Source organism: Opisthocomus hoazin, chromosome 13 (assembly GCF_030867145.1).
Source record: "Opisthocomus hoazin isolate bOpiHoa1 chromosome 13, bOpiHoa1.hap1, whole genome shotgun sequence".
Taxonomy (NCBI): domain Eukaryota; kingdom Metazoa; phylum Chordata; class Aves; order Opisthocomiformes; family Opisthocomidae; genus Opisthocomus; species Opisthocomus hoazin.
Window position 1 is genome coordinate 14,976,552 of NC_134426.1, and position 22,660 is coordinate 14,999,211.

At 36.9% G+C, this 22,660-nt stretch overlaps 2 protein-coding genes across 6 annotated transcripts in view; one reads left to right on the forward strand and one right to left on the reverse strand.

The window, feature by feature from the left end:
- The first annotated feature begins 1,097 nt into the window (after positions 1 to 1,097).
- RSPH14 (radial spoke head 14 homolog) overlaps positions 1,098 to 22,660 on the forward strand; it is a 112,500-nt gene continuing 90,937 nt past the window's right edge. Inside the window, exons 1-5 of one of the 2 annotated variants that reach the window (XM_009933198.2) lie at positions 1,098 to 1,179; positions 1,609 to 1,809; positions 1,913 to 2,068; positions 3,838 to 3,940; positions 4,138 to 4,256. In XM_009933198.2, coding sequence (XP_009931500.2) covers positions 2,011 to 2,068; positions 3,838 to 3,940; positions 4,138 to 4,256 — 280 coding nt within the window. In that variant the 5' untranslated portion in view covers positions 1,098 to 1,179; positions 1,609 to 1,809; positions 1,913 to 2,010. Of the gene's footprint in view, positions 1,180 to 1,608; positions 2,069 to 3,837; positions 3,941 to 4,137; positions 4,257 to 22,660 lie in introns of both variants that reach the window. The other variant, XM_075435069.1, reaches the window with a different exon arrangement.
- GNAZ (G protein subunit alpha z) overlaps positions 11,460 to 22,660 on the reverse strand; it is a 79,434-nt gene continuing 68,233 nt past the window's right edge. For all 4 annotated transcript variants that reach the window (XM_075435067.1, XM_075435065.1, XM_075435066.1 and 1 more), the window contains one exon: positions 11,460 to 13,534. In XM_075435067.1, the coding sequence (XP_075291182.1) occupies positions 13,190 to 13,534 (345 nt within the window). In that variant the 3' untranslated portion in view covers positions 11,460 to 13,189. The remainder of the gene's footprint in view (positions 13,535 to 22,660) is intronic.

Genomic DNA, 22,660 nt, shown 5'->3' on the forward strand with positions numbered 1-22,660 from the left:
TGAAATAAGGCGAAACTTTATGAACATATAGTCAGTAGAAGTCTAATGTAATTTATGAAAATAACCTCTGCTTTAAATAATCCGCTTTAAAATGTTGCAGAAAAATGAATCCTTTCCAGAAAATGCTTTTTAAAGTAGTAATTTTTCTTTTATGGATTTTGAAGATCACTAGACCAGAATCTATTCCTGTGTTGTATTTTAATCCAGCTGATCAGAGTGACGTTGGCTTTGTAAAATCCATTTTAAGAACTTCGATTATTATAATTGTTACTCCAACATAATGAAAACCATCTCAATGACTTCTCTATCTGCACTGAGGCCATAATCTTTCATAGCACAAGCTGTTTAGAGTTGCTTCTTTCCTGATGCCAGATCACATCTGACAATCCAGAGCACCCTTAAATTGTGCTAGCAACGTTGCAATGATACATTCTCCGTGTACCGTCCTTTGAACAACACTCTACTTTTTAGCAGAATCATACAGAAAAAGATGCCCAAGTCTTTAAATACAGTTATGTGAAACTACATAGTGATAACAGAAACCCCTGCTACACAGTCTAGCTGTTTGTAATTACATTCTGGAGAAGACTTTGAAAGAAAATCTAGTCCAAAGCTACTAAGCTCCCTTCAACCCTTGTACCTGAAGGCACTCGCCTGCTGTATCTCTGCTATTAACTCGACCACCATTTTGTTCAATTTGAAATTTTTCAATTTTGTTCAGCTGAAATTACTTGAAAAGCAGGGGGTGAGAAGACAGCTTCCCTCCATGCTTTAGCAGAGAAGCGAGGTAACACGGCCTCCACACTGCAACCCCAAGGCGGCATTCCCCCTCTCTCCTCACACGCTCCCCTCCCTGAGGGGCCGCGCCTCAGGCCAAGCGCCCACGGGGCTCGACAGCAGCGCTCCCAGCCCCGCGCTAGCAGCGCCCCGGCTCCCAATTCGCCAACTACGCCATTGACGCGACTGTCTCACAGCAGCCACCGTCAAAAGCGGTGCTTACGCTGTCGACGCAGGACCGGGCTCAGTGTGCTTGGCTGCGTAGTTTTTATTCACGGAGAGGGACGTACGCAAAGAGCTGGTTGCTGTGGCAACTGGCGCACGCGGGCGCGAAAGGCGATGGCGTAGCTAGCAGGAGCTGCGGAGCGGGAACCGGGGACTGGCTGAGGCGGCGACGAGTTGGTGGGACGGGGCGCCTGCGATTATTTAATCTGTTTCTTTTGTTTTGACGAGAGAAGTGCAGTTGTTTAGTAGTTGTTTTAACTTTGCAGCTTGTTTTTTTGTTGAGCAGTTTTCAGTATTGGAGGTTGCATGCTTCTGTTAGCTGAGCCGTTTTCCTTACTGAGGGAAGCGGGAGGTCAGCCATCACCGATTCTTTCAGACCTTAACGAATTCTGAGGGCCAGTTTAAACTAGACCCCTTTTAAAAGAACGTTGATTTGTTTTTTTAAAAAGTGGCATTTTGTTTGCTTTTCCTTTAATATTATTTTGCACCCCTTTTCTGGCTCGGGACTGCACTTTAACCCTTTGAAAAACATTCCCTCCCTCACCTTGCAATTTTAAGCTTTCTCTATTTTTTTTTTCTGTTTGTTTTTTTTTCTTTTTTTTACAGCGTTCAGTGGAGAATTAAAATAGATAAGACAGTTCAGCTGAGGAACAGCCATTGATGCTGATGACCGTGGACCATTCCAGCCTCTTCTTTCATAGCTTCCTAACAATGAGCGTGTGCTAAAATAGCTCTTCTGGGACACACACAGTGCACTGTTTAAAGTCAGTAGTTGCCTTTTTGGCACATTGTCTGTCCAGTCACCAGGTACAGTCATTCTGGAGTATTTTTAGGGATAAGGGAGGATCCCTCCCAGGAAAATTTAGTATGGCACATGCTCGTATCTCAGCCAACCTGCCCCCTGATACAGATCCCACAAAAGCTCCTATTGCATTTGGAAAGAGGGCCCTTCCTAAACTGAACGAGGAGTTACAGTCTCCTGAGCTGCTGACTCAGCAGCGGGCATTGATGGCGCTCTGTGATCTGGTCCATGACCCAGAAAATGTCTACCAGGCAATAGAAGTAGGTAAGTGATCTGTTGTCATAAGCTTGGAGACCGTGGGGGGAAAAAAACCCCCACACTTTATTTTTGTGCACTGCTTTTTTCCTTGAAATATCTTTGATGACACAAAATGGCCATGAAAATTTTCTTGGTTTTGATCTCTGCCTGTTTTACCTTAAAAAGATAAAGAGTATTATAATGCCATATACATGGCAGTTATTTTAACAGTATCCTCACTTTAGGTTTTATCAATGGTTCACTATAGGTTTTATCAACCCCTAAATATAAAAATAGCGCAGAATCTTTTTTTAATTTTGTTTATTCTGATTTTTAGCTAATTCCTAACATAGGCTAATAAAAAAAATACAGCTTAATTAGTCCAACATTAGAAACACCCCATCAACACCACCCCTTGCCCCTTAGTTAAATTTCATTTGCCCGTAATATTTTCTAATCCTATTATCCATGAACCTTTCTGAAAAAAACAAAGCAGTGAATTTATGAATTTCTAATAACATAAAACTACAAAACATATTTTATTTAGAAAAGGGAAAAGAAAAAGCTTTTAGTTATCTTAGAGCAGGAAAAAAAGCAAAATCCCTTTTTTTTTTCCCTTCATTACGGTGGTGCCTTCCTGTTTTTTTCATGTTTGAGGTGCTCAAAATACTCTTATCCCATAATAATAACAGACAAAAAACTCTGATGAACATTTTAATGAATAATTAATAAAAATATATTTAAATAAGGTTTACAGGTTCTTTTGCAAAATCTGTGAAGTCTTTTGCCATTCATTCCTTCAGCAGTGGATAGCGTGGCACATCCAGATACAAGTTTACCAGATAGATGAAACGTCAGTGCTTTTTATGCAGAACTCCTCCTTGGAAGTATCTTAGTGATTGTAGAATAAGTCTATAACAAAAAACCCCTGGAACTTCATGAGAAATTAAGATACGAGACAATATAACCAAATTTATCATACTCATCAGGATTATATCTGGCCACCACTATTTTGAAGAGTTTTTATCCCAGCACTTGGAAGAATCCTAAATTTGCATTTTGGAAAAAAAAAAGCAACACAAGCTTATCTTCACAATGTTTAACTGTCTGTTGAGTATCTACATAGCTCATTATGTAACACTGAAGAAGTCCTCCAGTTTGCCGCTGCTTTTTTCCCCATTTAATTCCTTCATATTTTTTTCCTCGTAAAGGATACCAATAAACATGCTCGAAATTTACTAAGTTATTGTTTGATTAACAATAGTTAACAGTGGAACATTAACAACAGTGACTACTGAAACAATGTGAGGTTGTTGTTTGGGGTTCTTTTCTGGTCAGTGCTATGTGCGTATACACATAATCATTAATGATCCACCAAATTTATTCTATGTGTGAAAAGCAACACTGTGTGCTTTTACACTGCCCATGCTACACCTTAAGAAAATTAAAAAAAATATAGGCGTCAATCATGCAAACACATGCTTTTCTAAAAACATCAATAGCTCCACTGACTTGAGTTATTTTTAGAGTTATGTCACTTCATAAATATTTGCAAGATTAGGATGTAAATTGATACAGAAGTCAGCAGCTTGTTTGTAGTATGGCATTTTTGGCAGTAGGCCTCGAAACTTGAAAGTTTCTTCTCTGCTTGAGATATGACAATGAGAGTTTCATGGTCAGGACAGGATGAAAATTCTGAATGTTTGCACTTCAAATTGTGAGATAAAAATGAGTATTGCTATTTTAAATTAATGCTGAAGGTAAGAAATGTTAAAATGAACTATTGTGTCTTATAGGAATCTTGGATAACCTGAAGACTTTGCTGCTACATCATGACAGTACTGTCCGACAAAAAACAACACAAATCCTCCATATAATGGCTATGCATAATCTTGGCAGGTAGGTGTGATTCCAGAGTTTACTGAATTATATGGGAAGTGATAAAGATATTTAAGTGTGAAATAAAAATAGAATTTCTAACTTTTGGCAAGATACCTGCAGTGTAAATAAGAGTATTATGTTAAGATTAAGCATGTCAAAAATATGTATGAGTTTTATTATGCTTAGTTAAATCTGTCCTCCATTGTTGTTTGTAGGCAAGGGTTGATACAATATGAAGTGATTTCTACCCTCACTGAGCTTTTGGATGATCCAGTAGATATCTGTCGGAAGAACACACATCAGATTTTTGAAATGATGGCAAAATTACCTGAAGGTAGGGATTTTTTCAGTAGTTAAATACTCGAATAGGCAAAGCACATGGGTGAATTTACCTGATTCCCTATGTAATATCTTCCAGATTTATTCCATTTTCCTTGAAAATTATATTTTAAAACAATATCTTTTCTATTTTTGCTCATTCTAATTTTCTTTAGTTAGTTTTCCTATGAGAATTTATTCTTTGGGTTCTATCAGAAAACTTTAAAAGTTATGACTGTCATCTTTTTTACTGGTGGAGACATCTATGTTTTCTAGAGCTGTTTCTGCACTTTTAAAAACTACAAATTGTGTAATAATAGTGAGAATACTTAGGCAAAATACAGAAAGTGCTCTGCATAGATAATAAGTGAAACGCCCCGTGTTAACATAATGTATCTGTGAATAGGCCTGTCTATGTATTGATGGGACTGGTCCCACTAGATGTGTTAATTTTCTTAGGTTTTGTGCAAGTTAAGGCTACCTGCTCCAGATATAGGTTGTGTGGACTGTACGGTTGAATTTGTATTTCAGAATCTTGCATCAAAAATTCATTTTGTCCTCTTCTGTTCAAAGTGGTGATCAGCTCTTCACCATGGTACACTGATTTCACAGCACACAGGGTTTGTAGAAAGTTTTTCTGCTGTTAGGAGGTACAAATTTTGTGAAACTTGTTTTATCCCTTCTCCTTTCCTTGCAAGCACTGGTGCAGGAGGGGGCAAATGAGCAAGTAAGGGCACCATCCATTGTGCTGTGTATTCCACACATTATGTATTAATATGTCTTTGAGCTTAGGCTCATAGGCACTGCTTCTTGAACGTACACTGACATTGCTTTCAGGTGGTGAATAAAAAAGCCTGGGGTGATGCAAGGAACAATGAAGTAGTTTGCTTTTTCTGATATTTTACGCAAGTATTGTTTGCCTTTAGGTAATATTGTGAAATGGACTTGGTAGATATGAGGTATAGCAGGAGAAAAATCAGTATCTAAAGGGGCAAAAAGTCTGACATATGATAGGTGCTTAGTTTAGGATGAGATGAGTTCTGCTCTGGTCATGTCCATTTATCTCCAGTGACATAAACAGAAGCTGGGTTGATTACATCAGTCGGGCATCTAGCTTTTAAATGCTTCAGTCTAAATAGAGGAATCCAAGCTGAGAATTTGTTTTTGACTTGCCGGAAGTATAGGGCATTGTACCTTTTACATGCTTTCTTTATGTTTATTATGTATATTTATAGTTTTCTAAATCTTTTATACCCTAAGGGAATTTATGCTGATTTGTTACTTTTATTTCTATTATTTCTATTATAATTTCAATAGTTTTCTAATCTGAATGTTAAAGTTATCCAATTGATGAAAATTATAATTTTAAAATGAAATTTCAGTAGATAGAAATTATCAATTTAAAAAACGTACCATTTACATTTATTGGAAAATATCTTGTCTGTGGGAATTCTGTTACATTACTGGTGCTTAAAAAAAGAATTAAATGAATGCTTAAAGCCTTCCTGAGTGCGTGTGCATGAATTCTAAAAATGCAAAGATGTATTTTCACATGCACGCAACCCTTTTTGAAGTCCTAAATCATTGAATCCATATGAAAGATATTAATATGGTGCGCTAAACAACTTTGTGAACATCACTGTAGAAGTTAATTTAATTTTGCTAGCCATTTTACAGATTTTCAAATCAAATGAGCCAGGGACTTGGTTTAATTAAATTTTGACCCATCTGACTGCCTTTAAAGAATTCTCTCTCTTACGTGTGTAGACAGCTAGATATCATCCTGTGAATATGTGGATCATAATAGAAACTTACAGGAGAATAAAACATAGCAGGAGTAAATAAATGTTGCCAAATTTTGCAGATCACTATTAATCATTAACCATTTGTCCATACTGGCTAAGGTCATCTTCTTAGCCCTTTTGGAACTGCATAATTCAGTAATAACACTTGGTGTTCAGTCCTTGCTATACTGAACATTATTTTTAACTCTAACCTTCAGTTGTGGCTAGATCTCTAGCAGGCTGTTGCAGGAACTTACCAGTTGCCTGCTTTTGCTGGTGGAGTTTTCAGATGTGTGCATGATGATACACAACTGAAGTTGATTGGAAAGGTTTAAATTAAAATAGCAAAATTGCCTCAGGGTTTGGTGGCTGCTGTACATACCATTTTAGATATCAATTTGAGACTTACAGATGTAAACTACAACTAATGTTACATGTAAACACCTGACTGCTTTTAGGTTCTATCTCCCAAACTCAGAGCATTTACTAAGTAGGGTTGGAATTTTAGCTACGTAAGCAGAAAACATTCAATGGAGGAGGAATAAAAGTTCTAGGGGGGGGAAAAGCGATTTTAAAAAAAAAGTTATCCATGTGGCCCTGAAAGGAAGTGAGGGCTTTTTCTTCAGTGTTTGCAGTTAGACACTTTCTAAAAAGCAGGGACTAAAAACAAGGGTTATATAGAAAGCATTTTATTAGAACCATCATTTCTATTTAGAGACTTACTGTAGCAGTAAGCAACATTAGCTCTTGGTGGTGCCAAAACATAAAACGTTGCTGTTGAGAATTCCACATAAATCAAAACACATCGCCAGAAGATACGTAATGATACACCATACTGCCAGTCAGGTCTACTGCCATTGTTCCATCTTTGTCTTTGCAGGCATCTGAATGTATCATCTTAGGTCAGGAGCCACTGATGGGAACTGCCACAACTGTAAATGCAGTTTGGTGGTAATCGGGAAATGTGACACTATACTACACAAGGAGAAATCAAGTTGCTTCCTGGAGTGGATTGATTATCCAGCCCCTGCTGAGCTGAGAACTCAGCAAAAGCTGAGAGCCAGCTGCAGCAGTGTCTCTTGTTAAAACCTTGCCCTTTATTGAAGGCAAAGGGTTCACAGCAGCTCTGAAATGAGCAGGAGCCTCTGGCAGACAAAGACCAGCTTCCAAATCATGTTACAGTCCCAACTTAGTGAAAGTTGTCTAGATTTACAAGAAAGACCACAATTTTCTGAGTGGTAGTTGCTTTTCAGGGAGGCTTCTCTTGAGCCAAGACTGATACCCATTTCTTCATTCTATCTCTCCCACTTCAGGTACTGGTGGCAGATATGAATCAGGTTTTCCAAATCAAATTATCTTTAACACTGGGACTTATTTCAGGGAATGGTTCTGGAATTTTGCCTTCAAAAAGCAGAAAAGGGTAATTAGTAGTATCAAAAGAGGGCATTTAAATAATTGTAAAATTAATTATTTGGTAAATTCTGTGCATCAGTGCCTTCATTGCAATTTCCTTTTAAATATAAGTAAGGAGAGTCACTTTATTAGAAACCTGATATTTATGTCTGTTTTGAATAAAACCTGATATTTATGTCTGTTTTTTCTGTTCTGTAAATGCATATCTCTGAGTTACTACCCTTGGAAAGAGGTGTTGTTCTGAGCCATATATTGCTTTTATTTAGATAAAAATATAACATACGTATAAAAATGTACATGCTGTATTTAAATGTTGGAAGATAACTCCATGAGCGGAATTTAATTACTGTAGAATGGACTAACATACAGATGGCTGCTTATAAGAAGCTGTCTGTCTTCCTCTCTGCATTTACTTCTGCACCTCGCATCCAGATAATGAGATAGGACCTTGTATCAGCTGGAGGAAGTCAGCAACTAATATACCATTCCCCGACTAGAATCCTGATGTTTTATACAGCAGAGGTAATTTACAGGGCCAATAGAGCAGTATGTTCCACACTAGACTAAAGGAACATAAGCTGTACTTGCATATGGCATGAAGTGTAGTTGGTTTTGTTCACTGAGAAGTGGTCAGTGACTCCAGTTAGCTCTATGCCAGGCCACCTGGTGTTTCTCCAAACAGGAATAATTTAGGAAAATGCAGTTATTTTTAGCAAATCCACTTGCAGACTATTTTTGATTCCTAAATTTAAGGATGTATACTAGTATCCTCCAGGAACAGTAGGATCATTAAAATGCAAAAGATGGGAAAATACACAAAGATTAGGAGAACACTGAGGGGTAAAGTTTCCAGAAAAAACAACCACCTAGTGGCAAGAATTAACGGGCAGAAATAAGGCAAAAATAAAATAGGTATATGTATTCAATAGAGGATAGAAGAGGGAGAAAAACCAGCAGAAGGAAAAAATTAAGAACATTGGAAAAATCAATAGCAAGGCTTTGACTCTTTGTGAAAACAATTGGTTGCCACACAATACTTGACAGTGTTAGTGAAAGAGTGTTATGCAATGATAAACGAAAATAACAGCTGCAGCAATAGTTCTAGGAAAAAAATCTTTTACTAGGGTATGGTTAATACTGGAAAATTTTAATAATTTTTACTCATTATCTATCCTGTCTTTTATGGGTACTTGATCCTTTTAGACAGATTGAGGTGGATTGGATGGGGCAATGGATTTTTAAGCTTGCTAGAACCTCTATTTGGGAAGAGTCCAAGAGATAGTATTTCTCCTACTTTACTGACCCTCAGTGTCTCCACTATTCCACCCTTGGAAAATCGTAACCAATCATATCTGTGGATAAGGACTGTTTAAGGATACCTTTTTCCCTTTGAAACTTGTTTTGCTGTATGGAGTGCAAATGATAAAAGGACAGATGGCATTCTTATTGCAGCAGATGGACCATCTCTTCCATGAATGTCATTGTTGCCCAGGTGAAGTGAAATCCCAGCTGTATTAATGCAGTTCTTTCAGGTGGCAGTGTGCTGCATCACTGACAAACCTGAGAACTGAGAAAATAGATGCAATTTTAATTGCATGATTTATCCAGGTAGATGACGAGGAGTCAAGGGATTTCATTTCAGCACCTGTCTTTGGCCCAGACTTTTTAGTTTTAACTTCCCTGTGCCTCAGTTTTCTTAGACATCAGAAAACAGAATTACTTATGTGTAAAACAGAACTTATTTTAAAATCTCAAATTCTTCAGAGATGAAACAGAGTTTCTCAGAATACTAAGATCAAAGACATCGTAGGAATTAAATGATTGATAGCAAGGAATTGTTATTCAGAGGACATGATTATGTGAATTGAGTATTTGAACTTAGTTATTTACTGCTTTTTTCTCCCCATGCCTATGCTTTTCTTAAGTTAAGTAGGAACACGTGGCAGCCCTTCAATTTCTTTTCTCCTTCTCGAGATAGCCTTCATTCAATGAGAAATGTAACCAACTCATTTTCTTTAGAAATACCCTTAGGCATTTGTTGAAATATCCTAGGCTCTCCACTTCTATTGTAGGTTGCCTGTAATACTTACATTGGAAGAACCTTCTTAGTTGAATAAATATTTATTTTTTAATAGAAAAATGTCTCTTACCTTCCTCATAATTGACTACACTTTTGGTTTTAATTTTCTTACCATGAAGCGATGCTTTAATGAATGCTGGTGTTTTCTTGTCACTTCTTTCGCTAGCCTGAAATGGCCACAGTGCCATGAAAGCTAGAGGTGAAGGAGGCATACCATCTAATAGTCCCTTCTTTGGAAAAGGAAGCCCTGACTCCTTATATACCTTTTTCACAATTCAGCTGGCTAACAATAGGGTATTACACTATAGAAAGCAATTTAGACTAGAAATACTGTGCAACTTCTCAAGCAAATGATAGCACTTTGATGTGAACAAAGTTTAGAGGATCCTGTACTAGCTCTATGGAGTGTACTAGCAATTACCATATATATCTTTTAGTAAACTCACCAGGTCTAGCAGCTTGACTGCAAACATCACAAGCAGGCAGTAGTATCTTCTCATTACAAGTAAGACCTAAATACTCCTTGCATGGCATAACACCTTTTATACCTTCAAGGCGCAGCCTCATTGGCTCTTTTGCCTCTGTCCTTCAGGTGTAACAGTTGACACGGCATGCTTAAAGGGGCCCAATGTCTTCAGTAGAGAGATAAAATACCTCCTTCAAAATGAGACAGATTCTTCTCCATTATTGATTGTGTCTGGACTGAATGGTTTTGAAAGTCTTAACCCATTACTCGAGCCTCAGAGTATTTTTGGTTATGGTTGCATCCTCTAGCAAGTTTGAAAATGATTGTTGCATGAAGCACTGCATTCAAGATTATTGTAGTTCTCTTGGCAGTCCCAGCTGATCATTAGCCTAAGTCTCCAGATCACTTAGAAAAATCCTAGCTTGAATTTAGATATCCTCAAACGGGTCAAAAGAAGGATTCTTAAACATAAGGTAAGGAAGACTGGGACTTTTTGATGCATTTTGTAAAAATGCTGAGAAGCAAATGAAGGAAGCACTATCAAATATTTTCAGCTGGTCTCAGAAATGATTAATGGGGTGAAGGGTTCTAAGTCAAATTCTGTTTAAATTCCAGGGATATTATTTGTCTCGCATCCTCCAGCAAGTGATTTTTATGAGTTTATGCTGTTTGTACAAGAGTCACACCTTTCTTAATGTACATCCAGACTTTTAAAGATTTCAGTTAGAGGATGGCCTGAAAGAACCTTGTTATAGTCCGAATGGATGAAATTTTCAAGAAAACTTCAATGAAAAACTATCAATAAGACTTATGCTGATAGATGACCTTATATAGTTACTTTAAAAAAAAATGTAGCTTTTTCTTAAATCCTAAATTTTCACAAGCATGAGCCAGACCGAATTTTGTATTGATTTTGGGCAGTTGCTGAGAACTCAATAGTACAAAAATGGGAACATATTTTTCAGGTTTTTTTTTCAATCTTTAAATACAGGTTTAGGAGACCAGCTTCAGGCATTATTCAAGAATTTATATATGTGCTTATTCCTAGACATGTATTTCTAAGCACAGACATCTGTGCAAAGTACCTGCTTGTGTAACACAATATGCAAGTAGGCTTCTTATGTATCTTGCAGATAACATGCAAGTTTCTTCCATGATATTTCCCATAGATCTTGATCTATAACTTCTTTCCTAAAATTGCTACTACCCATCTCGCCCAAAAATATAACAATAACATGCATTCAGAATTTGTAGATATTAAATGGGAACACATTCCTTAAATCATACTGAGTTGCTCAAATGTAATTGCTTAAGATTGAAGTTTGCTGAATGTTGGTGACTAAACTGAGGAAAAAGATCTGGAACAAATAAACAAAACTCAGCAGTCTTATAAAGGAAAGAAAACTTCACAAATGTTATCCAGTTAAGTAACTGTCATAACACTAATTAATGAACACACTATAGACATGTTCAGTATCATTTGAATTATTTATTTTTTAAGTGGACAATTTAAATGTTCATATTATTAACCATTTTCTTTTAAATTTATTAGAGCCCTTGGCTGAGATTTCTTGCACTAATCATAGAACATAGGGGGAACAAAAGTAGAAGGTTATTTTCCAGTGTGCACGTGTGTCTATGTCTCTGTGTATGTATGTGCTTTACAATTATCAAACATATATTTACACACCAACTTTACACTGAAGTCTTTAAGAAGTCTTTTCTATGGCAGGGGAAAGAATCAACTGACCAAAGGCTTAGGTCTATATGATCCATTTGAGATTTTCCAGTATAGTCCCACAGAGCTTCTTATGCATTCAAACTTTTGCCGGAATGTTACTCTATCCAGTAGTGTTTCTTTATGAGATGAAACCTGGAGCTGAGGAATGCATCTCTTCAGTTTTCTTAACTCCACTAAGCTGTAAATAATTTAAATTCTTAAATTGAAATATCAAGACATTTAGTTATTGTTCATATCGCTCATCTTTAACCTTCTAATAATACATCACATTTTTAAAATAATTAAAAAAAAACAACAAATAAGACTTTGGAGGCTATATACTACACAATCTCCATGGCTCCTGCTTCTTGGGAAATCTGTTACAACATTACAATTCCCAGAATGTATTTGGAGCAGTGGAACAGAATTGTCCATTGGCAACTTTCACATTCAGCAATCCAGACACTACAACAATAATTTAAAAAATTGTCTTGTGATTTATTATTTAATCTGTATTAAAAAAGGAACACTAACCTACTTCTTAAATATAGTTTGTTTTTTGTGAAACACCACAAGATTTGGCAAAAAAAGATGTAAAAGAAGACTGTTTCGATGTATAAAACTCCTTACCAGTAGAAGAAACACTGACCTTATTTTGGCCTATTCATAGATTGATTTCATGTAGTTTTGCTGCATATTTGAAGCCTTAAAGAGCAGAAAGAGCTGCTAGTGAGTTTGGAAATCACAGAACAGTTGTGCACCAACAATTCCTTTAACAGGCAAGGTGTCCATGATAAACAGTGCAGTAAAGCAGAAGTGTGTACATAGTATATGCTGTGAGTCATGTGCATACATGATGTATGTGTATATACTGTTCAGCTGTGTGTACCAAAATTGTGGGTACATGCCCATTCTCTAGAAATTTAAGTAGTGTTTTGCTTAAACTCTCCTATTCTGTAGCTTCTGGTTTGAACTAGCTTTTCTGCCCAACACAACCATTCTGCTCCACACCCTGCAATCAAGTTCATCTGTCACTCACCAGCTTTATATCTTCATGTCAGTAAAATTTTAGGACAACTGGATGAAGAATTATTTCTTACACAGAACATGATAACACTCCCACTGTAGGAAATGGAATGAAACAAATGGAATAAAAGTGCAATGACTGTGGTGAAAACATCTCCACAGAGTTAGGCCTCAATCTCTTTTTTTTTTGTTTTTGTTCGGAGATTTGAGTTGGGGGGGGGGGTTTCACTGGGGAGGATGGGGTTTTTTTTTGGAGAGGAGGCTTTCACTCTCCAGAACATACATTTTTTAAAAATGATGTAGCAAGTTAAGGGGGCATAAGAGGAACTGTGTACATACATCAGATTTCCCCTTTTCTCTCCTTGGGCTACCAAGCACTGCCCAATTTTTTTCCACTAGATGTGGAAGTGGTTAGCCCCTTTTTTATCACTTCAGGAAAACAGATTAAGCCCAAGGATTCTTAGCAGAGGCCAATATATTTGAGATTGTTCTGAATTATGACATCTGTCACTGCATCAAAGACAAATTGTATGTTACTGGTATCAGTGGCGCAGGTGAAGTGTGAGTAGATCTCCTTGGTCTCCTTGTTGCGATTCAAGTCCTCAAACTGGCGTTGGATGTAGACTGCTGCCTCCTCGTAAGTGTTTTGGCCTTTGTATTCAGGAAAGCAGACTGTTAAGGGAATGCGTCGAATTTTTTCTGCCAGCAGATCTTTCTTATTCAAAAAAAGGATGAGGGAAGTGTTGATAAACCAATTGTTGTTGCAGATGGAATCAAAGAGACGCAAACTTTCTGCCATTCGACTCTGTAGGAAAAGAAACAACAGTGTCAACAACAGTGTTTCAGCACAACTGTGAAAAGCACACCAAACACGTTATTATGCCTATCAATGAGCAAAAATCTGCTTTTAGAAACAAGTTTTGTTTTGTTTGGTGACTGTCCATCTTACCTGACCATGAAATTTCAGGGATCTTAATTCACTTATTTTGATACAATACATTTCACCGCAGACTACCTCTTCTTTATTTTTAAAATATTTGGCAACTATGGAGGAAAGTCTAAAACAGATTTAGAAACAATAGGTGTAACTTGGGAAAACATGGTTGTGCTCAAACTTATGTTAGTACTATAAACAAATGCTTGAAGTAAAAGGGATGAGAAATTTGTAAGTATTTCACACTACAGAACATTCTGCTGTAAAAGCTTTTTAAAAAGTCAGAACTACTACAGCACAATTGTAACATTGCATCATTAGATATGTAGTTTAGCACACAACACATACTCAGATTTTCTTCCTTGCCTTACTTCTCTCCTTAGTATAATAGTAACCTTGAAAGGATACTCAAGAACTGCATTCTGCTATGGTGGGACAACTTGTGTACATATAGGTGAAAGCTGAGTTTAGCCAGACATACTTAACACCTTTCTGTCTGCTGCCCTGAGTAGCCAAATTCTGTTTATGAAGAACTTAGGATGACCACCACAATTATGTATTTGGAAAAACCAATCCAGTCCTGCTATAAACTGAAAGCAGAAAGGTTTGTCAGAAATCAACGGCCGTCTTGAGTTTTCCTGGCGTGTTGCTGCTGTGACACACTGACTCGTGGTGGAGCTGTCCATGGTCCCCAGTGCTCTTGGGAGGCTGAGCTACAAATAGATGTTAAAAAATGTAATGTTTTGAATAGAAAATATTCTAGATTATTAAAATAAATATCACCAAAGTACAGTCAAAAGTAGATACAGAAAATATCTTAATCAGGAATTTTTGCTAAGATCAATATTTTCCAGCATGTTACAACTTAGATTTTTATTTCTCTTAGGTTTCATTGGCACATCAGCATTATCATTATCTGACTAACTTTAGTCAGATATTTGTCTATCATGAAAATTTTTAAGGCATACACTCGTATTTTCTATTTAAAGGAAAACATTTCTTTTCACAGAATCACAGAATGGTAGGAGTTGGAAGGGACCTCTGTGGGTTATCTAGTCCAACTCCCCTGCCAAAGCAGGGTCACCTACAGCAGGCTGCACAGGACCTTGTCCAGGCAGGTCTTGAATATCTCCAGAGAAGGAGACTCCACAGACTCCCTGGGCAGCCTGGGCCAGGGCTCCGTCACCCTCAGAGTGAAGAAGTTCTTCCTCAGGTTCAGACGGAACTTCCTGTGCCTCAGTTTGTGCCCGTTGCCCCTTGTCCTGTTGCTGGGCACCACTGAAAAGAGTCTGGCCCCATCCTCCTGACACCCACCCTGCAGGTATTTATAAACATTTATTAGGTCCCCTCGCAGCCTTCTCTTCTTCAGGGTGAACAAGCCCAGCTCCCTCAGTCTCTCCTCATAGGAGAGATGCTCCAGTCCCCTCATCATCCTTGTAGCCCTCTGCTGGACTCTCTCCAGTAGCTCCTCATCTTTCTTGAACTGGGGAGCCCAGAACTGGACACAGTACTGCAGATGGGGCCTCACTAGGGCAGTGTAGAGGGGAAGGAGAACCTCCCTCGTCCTACTGGCCACACTCCTCCTAATGCATCCCAGGATCCCATTAGCTTTCGTGGCAGCCAGGGCACACTGCTGGCTCATGGTCAACCTGTTGTCCACCAGGACACCCAGGTCCCTCTCCACAGAGTTGCTCTCCAGCAGGTCCACCCCAAGCCTGTACTGATGCATGGGGTTGTTCCTCCCCAGGTGCAGGACCCTGCATTTGCCTTTGTTGAACCTCATCAGGTTCCTCTCTGCCCAACTCTCCAGCCTGTCCAGGTCACGCTGAATGGCAGCACAGCCTTCTGGTGTATCTACCACACCTCCCAGTTTGGTGTCGTCAGCAAACTTGCTGCGGGTACATTCTAACTCTTCATCCAGGACATTGATGAAGAAGTTAAACAAGACTGGGCCCAGTACTGACCCCTGGGGGACACCACTTGTTACCAGCCTCCAACTAGACTCAGTGCCACTGATGACAACCCTCTGAGTTCTGCCATTCAGCCAGTTCTCAATCCATCTCACTGACCACTCATCCAGCCCACAATTCCTGAGCTTCCCTAGGAGGATGTTTTGGGAAACTGTGTCAAAAGCCTTGCTGAAGTCTAGGTAGACAACATCCACAGCTCTCCCCTGTGTTTTAACTTCATCGTCTTATTCCTGTTTAGAGAATGTTGATAAGCATGGCATTTTACAATTAAGCAACAAGGTTTCATTCCAATCATTTTCAATACACAGCAATAATTTTTATTAATAAATCTGTAATTCTTTAATAAGTGGAACTTTATTCTGTCCCAGTTCAGCTCTGTTCATGTACTGCTGAAAGGAGGAAAACAATAAATGACTGAAAATTTGGAATCATTGTTTTTCTGTACAGCAAATGTATTATGAAAAAAGTGTAGAAACAAATATTCACAAACCAAAGTACATTTTAAAAAACTGGAAATTATATAGATTCTGAAGATTCCATAGGCTCTGAGACAGATGTAACATAGGCTGAAAACTGGAATTCTTGCAGTGATGCCTGTTTAATTTCTTTAATATTATTTTAACTAGAAGAGTGTTTTAGCTGTGTGCCAGTTATTCTCTTCTTGAAAATTAACATCAACTAATTTTTTAACTTGGTGATACTGCTGTTTGCTACATTGACCTCCTTGGGCCAGTTTCATATCAGATTCCAAAGCCTGAGTTATGCTTTTTCATCATTCCCATCTAAACCTATTCAGACACCCCAAATCAGTTTTTGCAATTTTTCAGCATCTTTAAAATCTCAGAACACTATGAGGCATACGTCCTTCTTATAGACCTGATCCAATGCATAGCTCTCAAAATCATTTCAAGTAGGTAAACCAAGGTGATGTTAATCACAGCATGAAATTCAGTATTCCTACTCACATGTCCAGATGAACTGATTTTGTATGAGAAACATTTCTGTAGCTTACAGCTAAAATATTTCGTATTTTTCCTTCTCACTTGTTTTTTCTTTAGGCTTTATACTGCTGAAAACATTGTTGTGAGGAATCATGTTTTATTCCTGCTTTATCTTCAACAGTCCTTCACTGTGTTTTGAGATAACACCAAGATTAATTGCACCCTGGTCACAAGATTCAAAGAACCCTTGCACAGTCAGCTTTGTAAAGTCTGCTTGCTGATAAATTGTGGATAAAATATGAAGAAAGCTTTTCATACACAGCAATATAGATCATAATCTTAACTTCCCTAAAAACAATAAACAAGCTAAATATCTATAGAATTTTTTCCCATGTTAAGCTTCCATAAAGGGATGCATATACTCACATGATTATTCTTTAAACTGATCTCTACAAAAGCTGCATAAAAGCTGTTCAGATCACTGTTTCATGTATTTGTGGAGTCTAGTTTTTTTAACTCAATGTATCTTTCATTATTTTTTTTCCCTTCAGACAAAATGAATTTGCAATGCTGTCCTGCTAAATTAAGAAAATAAATCCTGTTCTGTTTAGAGTATCTCTTCCTTTCAGTATTCTCAGATCATGAGATTGCATAAGATTTAATATAATTTCTTCAACTTAGTCCATATAGCAAATTTAATTAAGGTTAGGCATTATGGATCAGCATAGGGCATGATAGAGGGGAGGGGTATTATGAATGATGGGCATCACTAATGATATATCAGGATATAGTTCCAAATCCTCCCAGTCTGTTGTCTTTGGTTTCACTCTGTATCAGTCACATAGAGGATAGTTTCATAATAACTACAGATCATGAATTTAGTGACTTCAGAGGAGTCACCAGAGGAAGAGCAACTTTCTATTTGTAAACTTTTTAGATAGTGGCATGCCTTGCCATCTGAAAGTAAGAGCAGCTGATTTGATATTTTTTATTTAAATAAGAGAAAAATAATACTGAAAATGTATGGTAAAACTCCTGGAGATTACTGATTTCTGATTTCTCAGTGCTTCTGAAACATATAATGTATCCATTTATATAGAACTTACATTTTTTCAAAGAAGCATAGTTTCTTGAAGAAAGCCTGGAATCAACTCAAGCCTAACAGTTTTAGTATGGTCAAAAATATTTTGGATTTGGCAGATACAGAAGACTGTAAAGCTCTTCAAGGGATCATATATACCATATGTCATTCATAACATATATTTTCCCACCTGTTAATTGATCCTTCAACAAACAAAAATACAGTAATCAAAATCTACTTATTAGTAGACACTGACCAAGATAACTTTTTTCAAAATCTTTTAAATGATTCCTCAGAGCCCAGAAACAGGCTTAACTTTTTTTCACAGAAGACCATTCAACTGGTGACTGAAGGACACATTTCAGCCCATAGGATGTTTTGGTGTGGCCAGTTTCAAAACCTTTATCATGCATCTGCCTATGTCTTGTTATACATGCCCAGATTCTGGCATTAGTTCTGGAAGCTGCTGTTAGACCTATCTGATTCCACAGTGATGTAACTTGTTTTCAGAAATACTACTTGTAACAAAATACAAAAGAAAAGTTCAATTGACTTCTTGCATGTATACCTGGTATAAAATACTAGCATTCTTCCCAACCAAAAAAAAAAACAAAAAAAAAATTGCTATTGGATAGACTTTTATGCGCCGTATCCTTTTATCATATTATTTGGATACAAAGAATATAAATTTTGCAAAAGTTCACAATACTGTTTACAGAGTATATTAAATCTATCTTTGTATCTGTTTTGATTTATTTCCTGCAAGTCCAGAGACTGAACAGGGCAGACTGGAAAATAGCTATGTATTTTATATTTCTGAATAAACGTATTATGTCAGATATATTGGTCAAGCACATTTAGAGAATCCATGTTTTCTTTTTTATAATTTAATAGCAGAAAGCAGTGAAAAATAAGGCATCGGAGATGATACACAGAATTCTTTGTGGAATTACAATGTGTATCAAGTAATATATTCCTTCTACCAAAGACATGTGCCATAGCACACAGTGGTAGTGTTCTCGCAGTGTCAACAAGTACAGTACTTTGGATGTTTGCTTACTTTGGATAGTGATTCTATGAACACCATGACATGTCACTAATTTCTAACATTCCCACCTATTCTTCTGCAATAATTGATTCCTTTGTTTCCTTCTAATCTTCGTCTGCAAATAATTTACTGTTTCAAACAGTATTAGCTGCATTTTCTATATAGATTATTCTGCAGGTATTGCACTCCTTTGTATATGCAATATTTTAGTTTTCTAAAAACCTTATGCGTACATCATCAGTCACCTCAGTGGCCCAAAGTATAAGTGAACAGAAGGGATATAGGATATTTTTTAAAATACTATATTTTGTTTACGAGATTATTTGCAAATATGTATGTGTTCCATTTGTCTGGCTTGTGTTCAAAGGGGATGAAAATAATCTAGACTCTGGCTATTTTTGTTGTTGTTGGACTGTGAAGTATTCTAGCTAGTTTTCCAGTTTGGAAAGTGGAGGTAAGAGGACACTTTTGGCTTTTAATAGAAGTAACAGTATTTTGGGCCTAATTCTCCTGAAATTTGTATCAGTTGTGTCTAGTGCATCTCCCTTGACTTCACTAGAGTCACTCCATATTTCAGCTGGTAAGCTGGAGAGAAGAATCATTCATTGTTTATTACATGAAAAGTAATGTGAAAATAGAATTTATTTAAAATTTACTCTTTATTTAGTTTTATTAGAGAAAGAAAATATGTTTTACTTTTATTACCTCAAAAGAAATCTGCAACAGTATTGATCATTATTGCTACACTAAAACAGTATCCTGAAAAAATTACCCCTTGAAAACATATAGTTGCTGAAATATGACCAGACTTTTACCTAAGCTTTTCAAATTATCTGTTATACTTTCCTCATTTTATTTGTGTTGCCATTTCATTTGCTATGGATTGACTTGGTCAGAATCGCATTCTCTGTTCTCAGAGTTCCATGAAGGCATTGATTTAGGTATTTTAGTGAGTAGTTTTGTGTTTAAAGACTAAAGCCACGGACCTTTGGCAGTTACTGGTCATTTCCAAAGCCCCAGGAGCACTGGGGTGCACCATGATGGCTGGCACTGCCACAGGAGCAGTATGTAGCCATGTTGAAATCTAACTCATAAGCCCCTTCAGGCATACTGAAATATAAGCAAAATTATATGGTTCCTATATTTGGGGGTTTTTGTTTAGTTCTTGCTCTGTAAAGGTGGGGTCATCTGACTTTTGAGCCTACTTTATATGCAGACAGATTTATAGGTGTAAAAGTGTGGCTTTAAAAATCTGTTTGATGGTTTATTTTTTGTTTTCACAACACAAATCCTGACACAACAGATAATCCCCTAAAAATATCATAGGTCTGTTTCCAAATGATCATGCTGCTCTTTCCTTCCCTGAATTTGTAGCTTATAATAAAACCATGCAAGAAATTTTTAGGTCCGTTGAAATGCTATTGCTACTAATTGTCTGGAAAAAAGTGTTGGAGAGCTAATATAGGTTTTTGGCCAAATCTTCAAACATTCATGCCAACAGAATATTGCATTTTAAGAGGTTTGTGTTTATTACTGTATTTTGTAGTGAATCGTAATACTGTCCATCTACTACCAAATCCTCAGCTGGAGTCTGTAGTCCAAGGACAAAAATCAGAGAGTTAAAACCTTTCCATAAATTGTGAAATGTAATGAACACATATAAGAGGACTGACAGTTTTAAATTAATGTAAACTTGGTGATCTCTTACATGATGTAAAGAAAGAATGAGTAAACTGTTGTAGCTGAGACCTAAGAAATTTCTTCTTCAGTGTAATATCATTATTATAATATTGGCAGGTATTTGAAAGTCATAAAAACCTTAACTAAACTGAACAGAATTTCTTTTAGTTAAAATGCAAATAAGTTAATCAGAAATAATTTCCAACAAAGATGTAGGCTATATTACACCAGTGCAAGACTATGGTTGCATGGCATAAATGTATGATATACCTTGGGAAATGAACCCCTAAAATCCATTTCACAATTTAACTATAATAGTAAAAGTAGAAAAATGTATCACTGGACAATGAGGAAATGTGCCAGAAAGTTAAAACCAAGTCTTCAAATAACAGTAAGATGCCATCCATATAATTATGAAAACTTCAGGTAGAAAGAAACAGGCAGCACCTACTTCCACGTGAAGAACAGAAAATGAGTTCAAGTTATTCTAAAAATTTTTTTAACCTGTTAACATGGAGACATGAAACACATAGTGTTCAATCCCACTTTCCACGTGGAATTAAATGACAAACAAGTAAATCCATACCTAACAGAAAATAGTATACATGGAAAGACAAGGCCTTTATAAATTATAAGTGGTTGCTTTTGATTTATGCAGTTCATCAATCACATTTGAAACGGCAATGCATGACATGGTGCTCAGTTTTTTATAGCCAGATGATAACTTGATGTATCTGAAAATCTTAGATAAGAAGTGATACGTCCACAGTTCTAAGATGAAGGCTGACACTGAAACTGAGCCTAAAGGTACATGATGTATCCGCTCGTATACTCCTATCCTAACATAACAGGCTCAGTTCTGGTTTCGTCAATATTGTAAAACTACTGTACATATTATAGGGGAAGTGAACTTGAAAAGGTTATCGCTTATTATAATAAAAAAATAAAATAAATGATTGTACAACTCCCAAAGGAGTTATAAAAATTTTCTGTTGGTATGGAGGAAAAATAAAGGTAGGAAAAGGCATTCTTCTCTGCAGTGTCTTTTCCAGTTCAGGAATCTTGAGAGGGGTAGCTAGCTAGGTGGTTAGAAAAAATGTGCTGCTATAATTTCATAATTATACACAAGCTGGGGTGTAAGCCAGATAACACCAATGCCTTATCCAGATGGCCTTGTTGGAGGCTAATTGCAAATTCTTCTCTGAGCACAAGAACAAGGAATTGGTTGCTTGAGGGGAAGAACATGCTAAGGAACAGATGGCTGCTTCTGTTCTTCCAATAATTTTCAAACATACAAATATCCCTGGTCATCCTCTGGAACAACAGAGGTGTGCTTAGCAGCAAAGGGTTCCAGAACAACTAAGAGTTTTCAAAAGGGAAGACCCTGTTATCAAGACAGCAAGTAATTAGAAAAATCGCTTGGTAAATGGGGCCAAATTGGAATGTAGTATCTCCTCACAGCGTTCACATTAAAGATTTCTGGTTGCAGTTGGGAGAGCTTTGAACTTAAAAATGAAAAATTATGAAGAGACAAAATATCACAAATAAGGGAATTACCTGCCATTTGTACTAAATACCCAAGAACTTTATATTTCAATCATTCTTTATCTTTCATCATTATTTTAAAACTGGTAGGCATTTGGGGATTGTGAAAACCCTAACTAAATAAGGTTAACCACAAACCACAAACAATGATGAATAAAATTGGTGCAGGAATGGTAATGTTTGCTTTGCAGAAAAGCTGGAAAATCCTTAAATGCCAGCAAATCTTGGAAGCACCAGTGGACGCTGTTGCTATTTTCCTGTTGAGGCTTTTCCTTGTAATAGTGGTTGGCATTTAGCATATGCTGGTAGCTATGAGCTATTTCACAAAATGGCATGAATCTTTTCTTCCCATTTCAAATGTGTTGTTTAGAGATCCACAACTTAAGACCTTCTAAAGAAAGCAGGTGAAGCTAAAGTATTTGAAAACGAGGTGGTGGGGTAAAAAGATAATTTAATCCGCTGGGTGTAAATATTGTTTTTCCCTTAAGGTTACTGTACAAAAAAATTGAATCTGTTCTGCAATAATGACAGTCTACAAAATAAATCGAAGGAAATACCATTGCTCAAGACAGTCATAGTCAAAGCAATTCAGGAATTCAAACTATGTTTAAATAAATGTATAATGGAAGGCAGAGGGAAAGAAGAATAATTTTGCGGAAAAAGATACAAGTGATACAGAAAGCAAGAGACAGCCTGGATAAATATAGAGATATTTTTTCTTGTAAAAAAGAC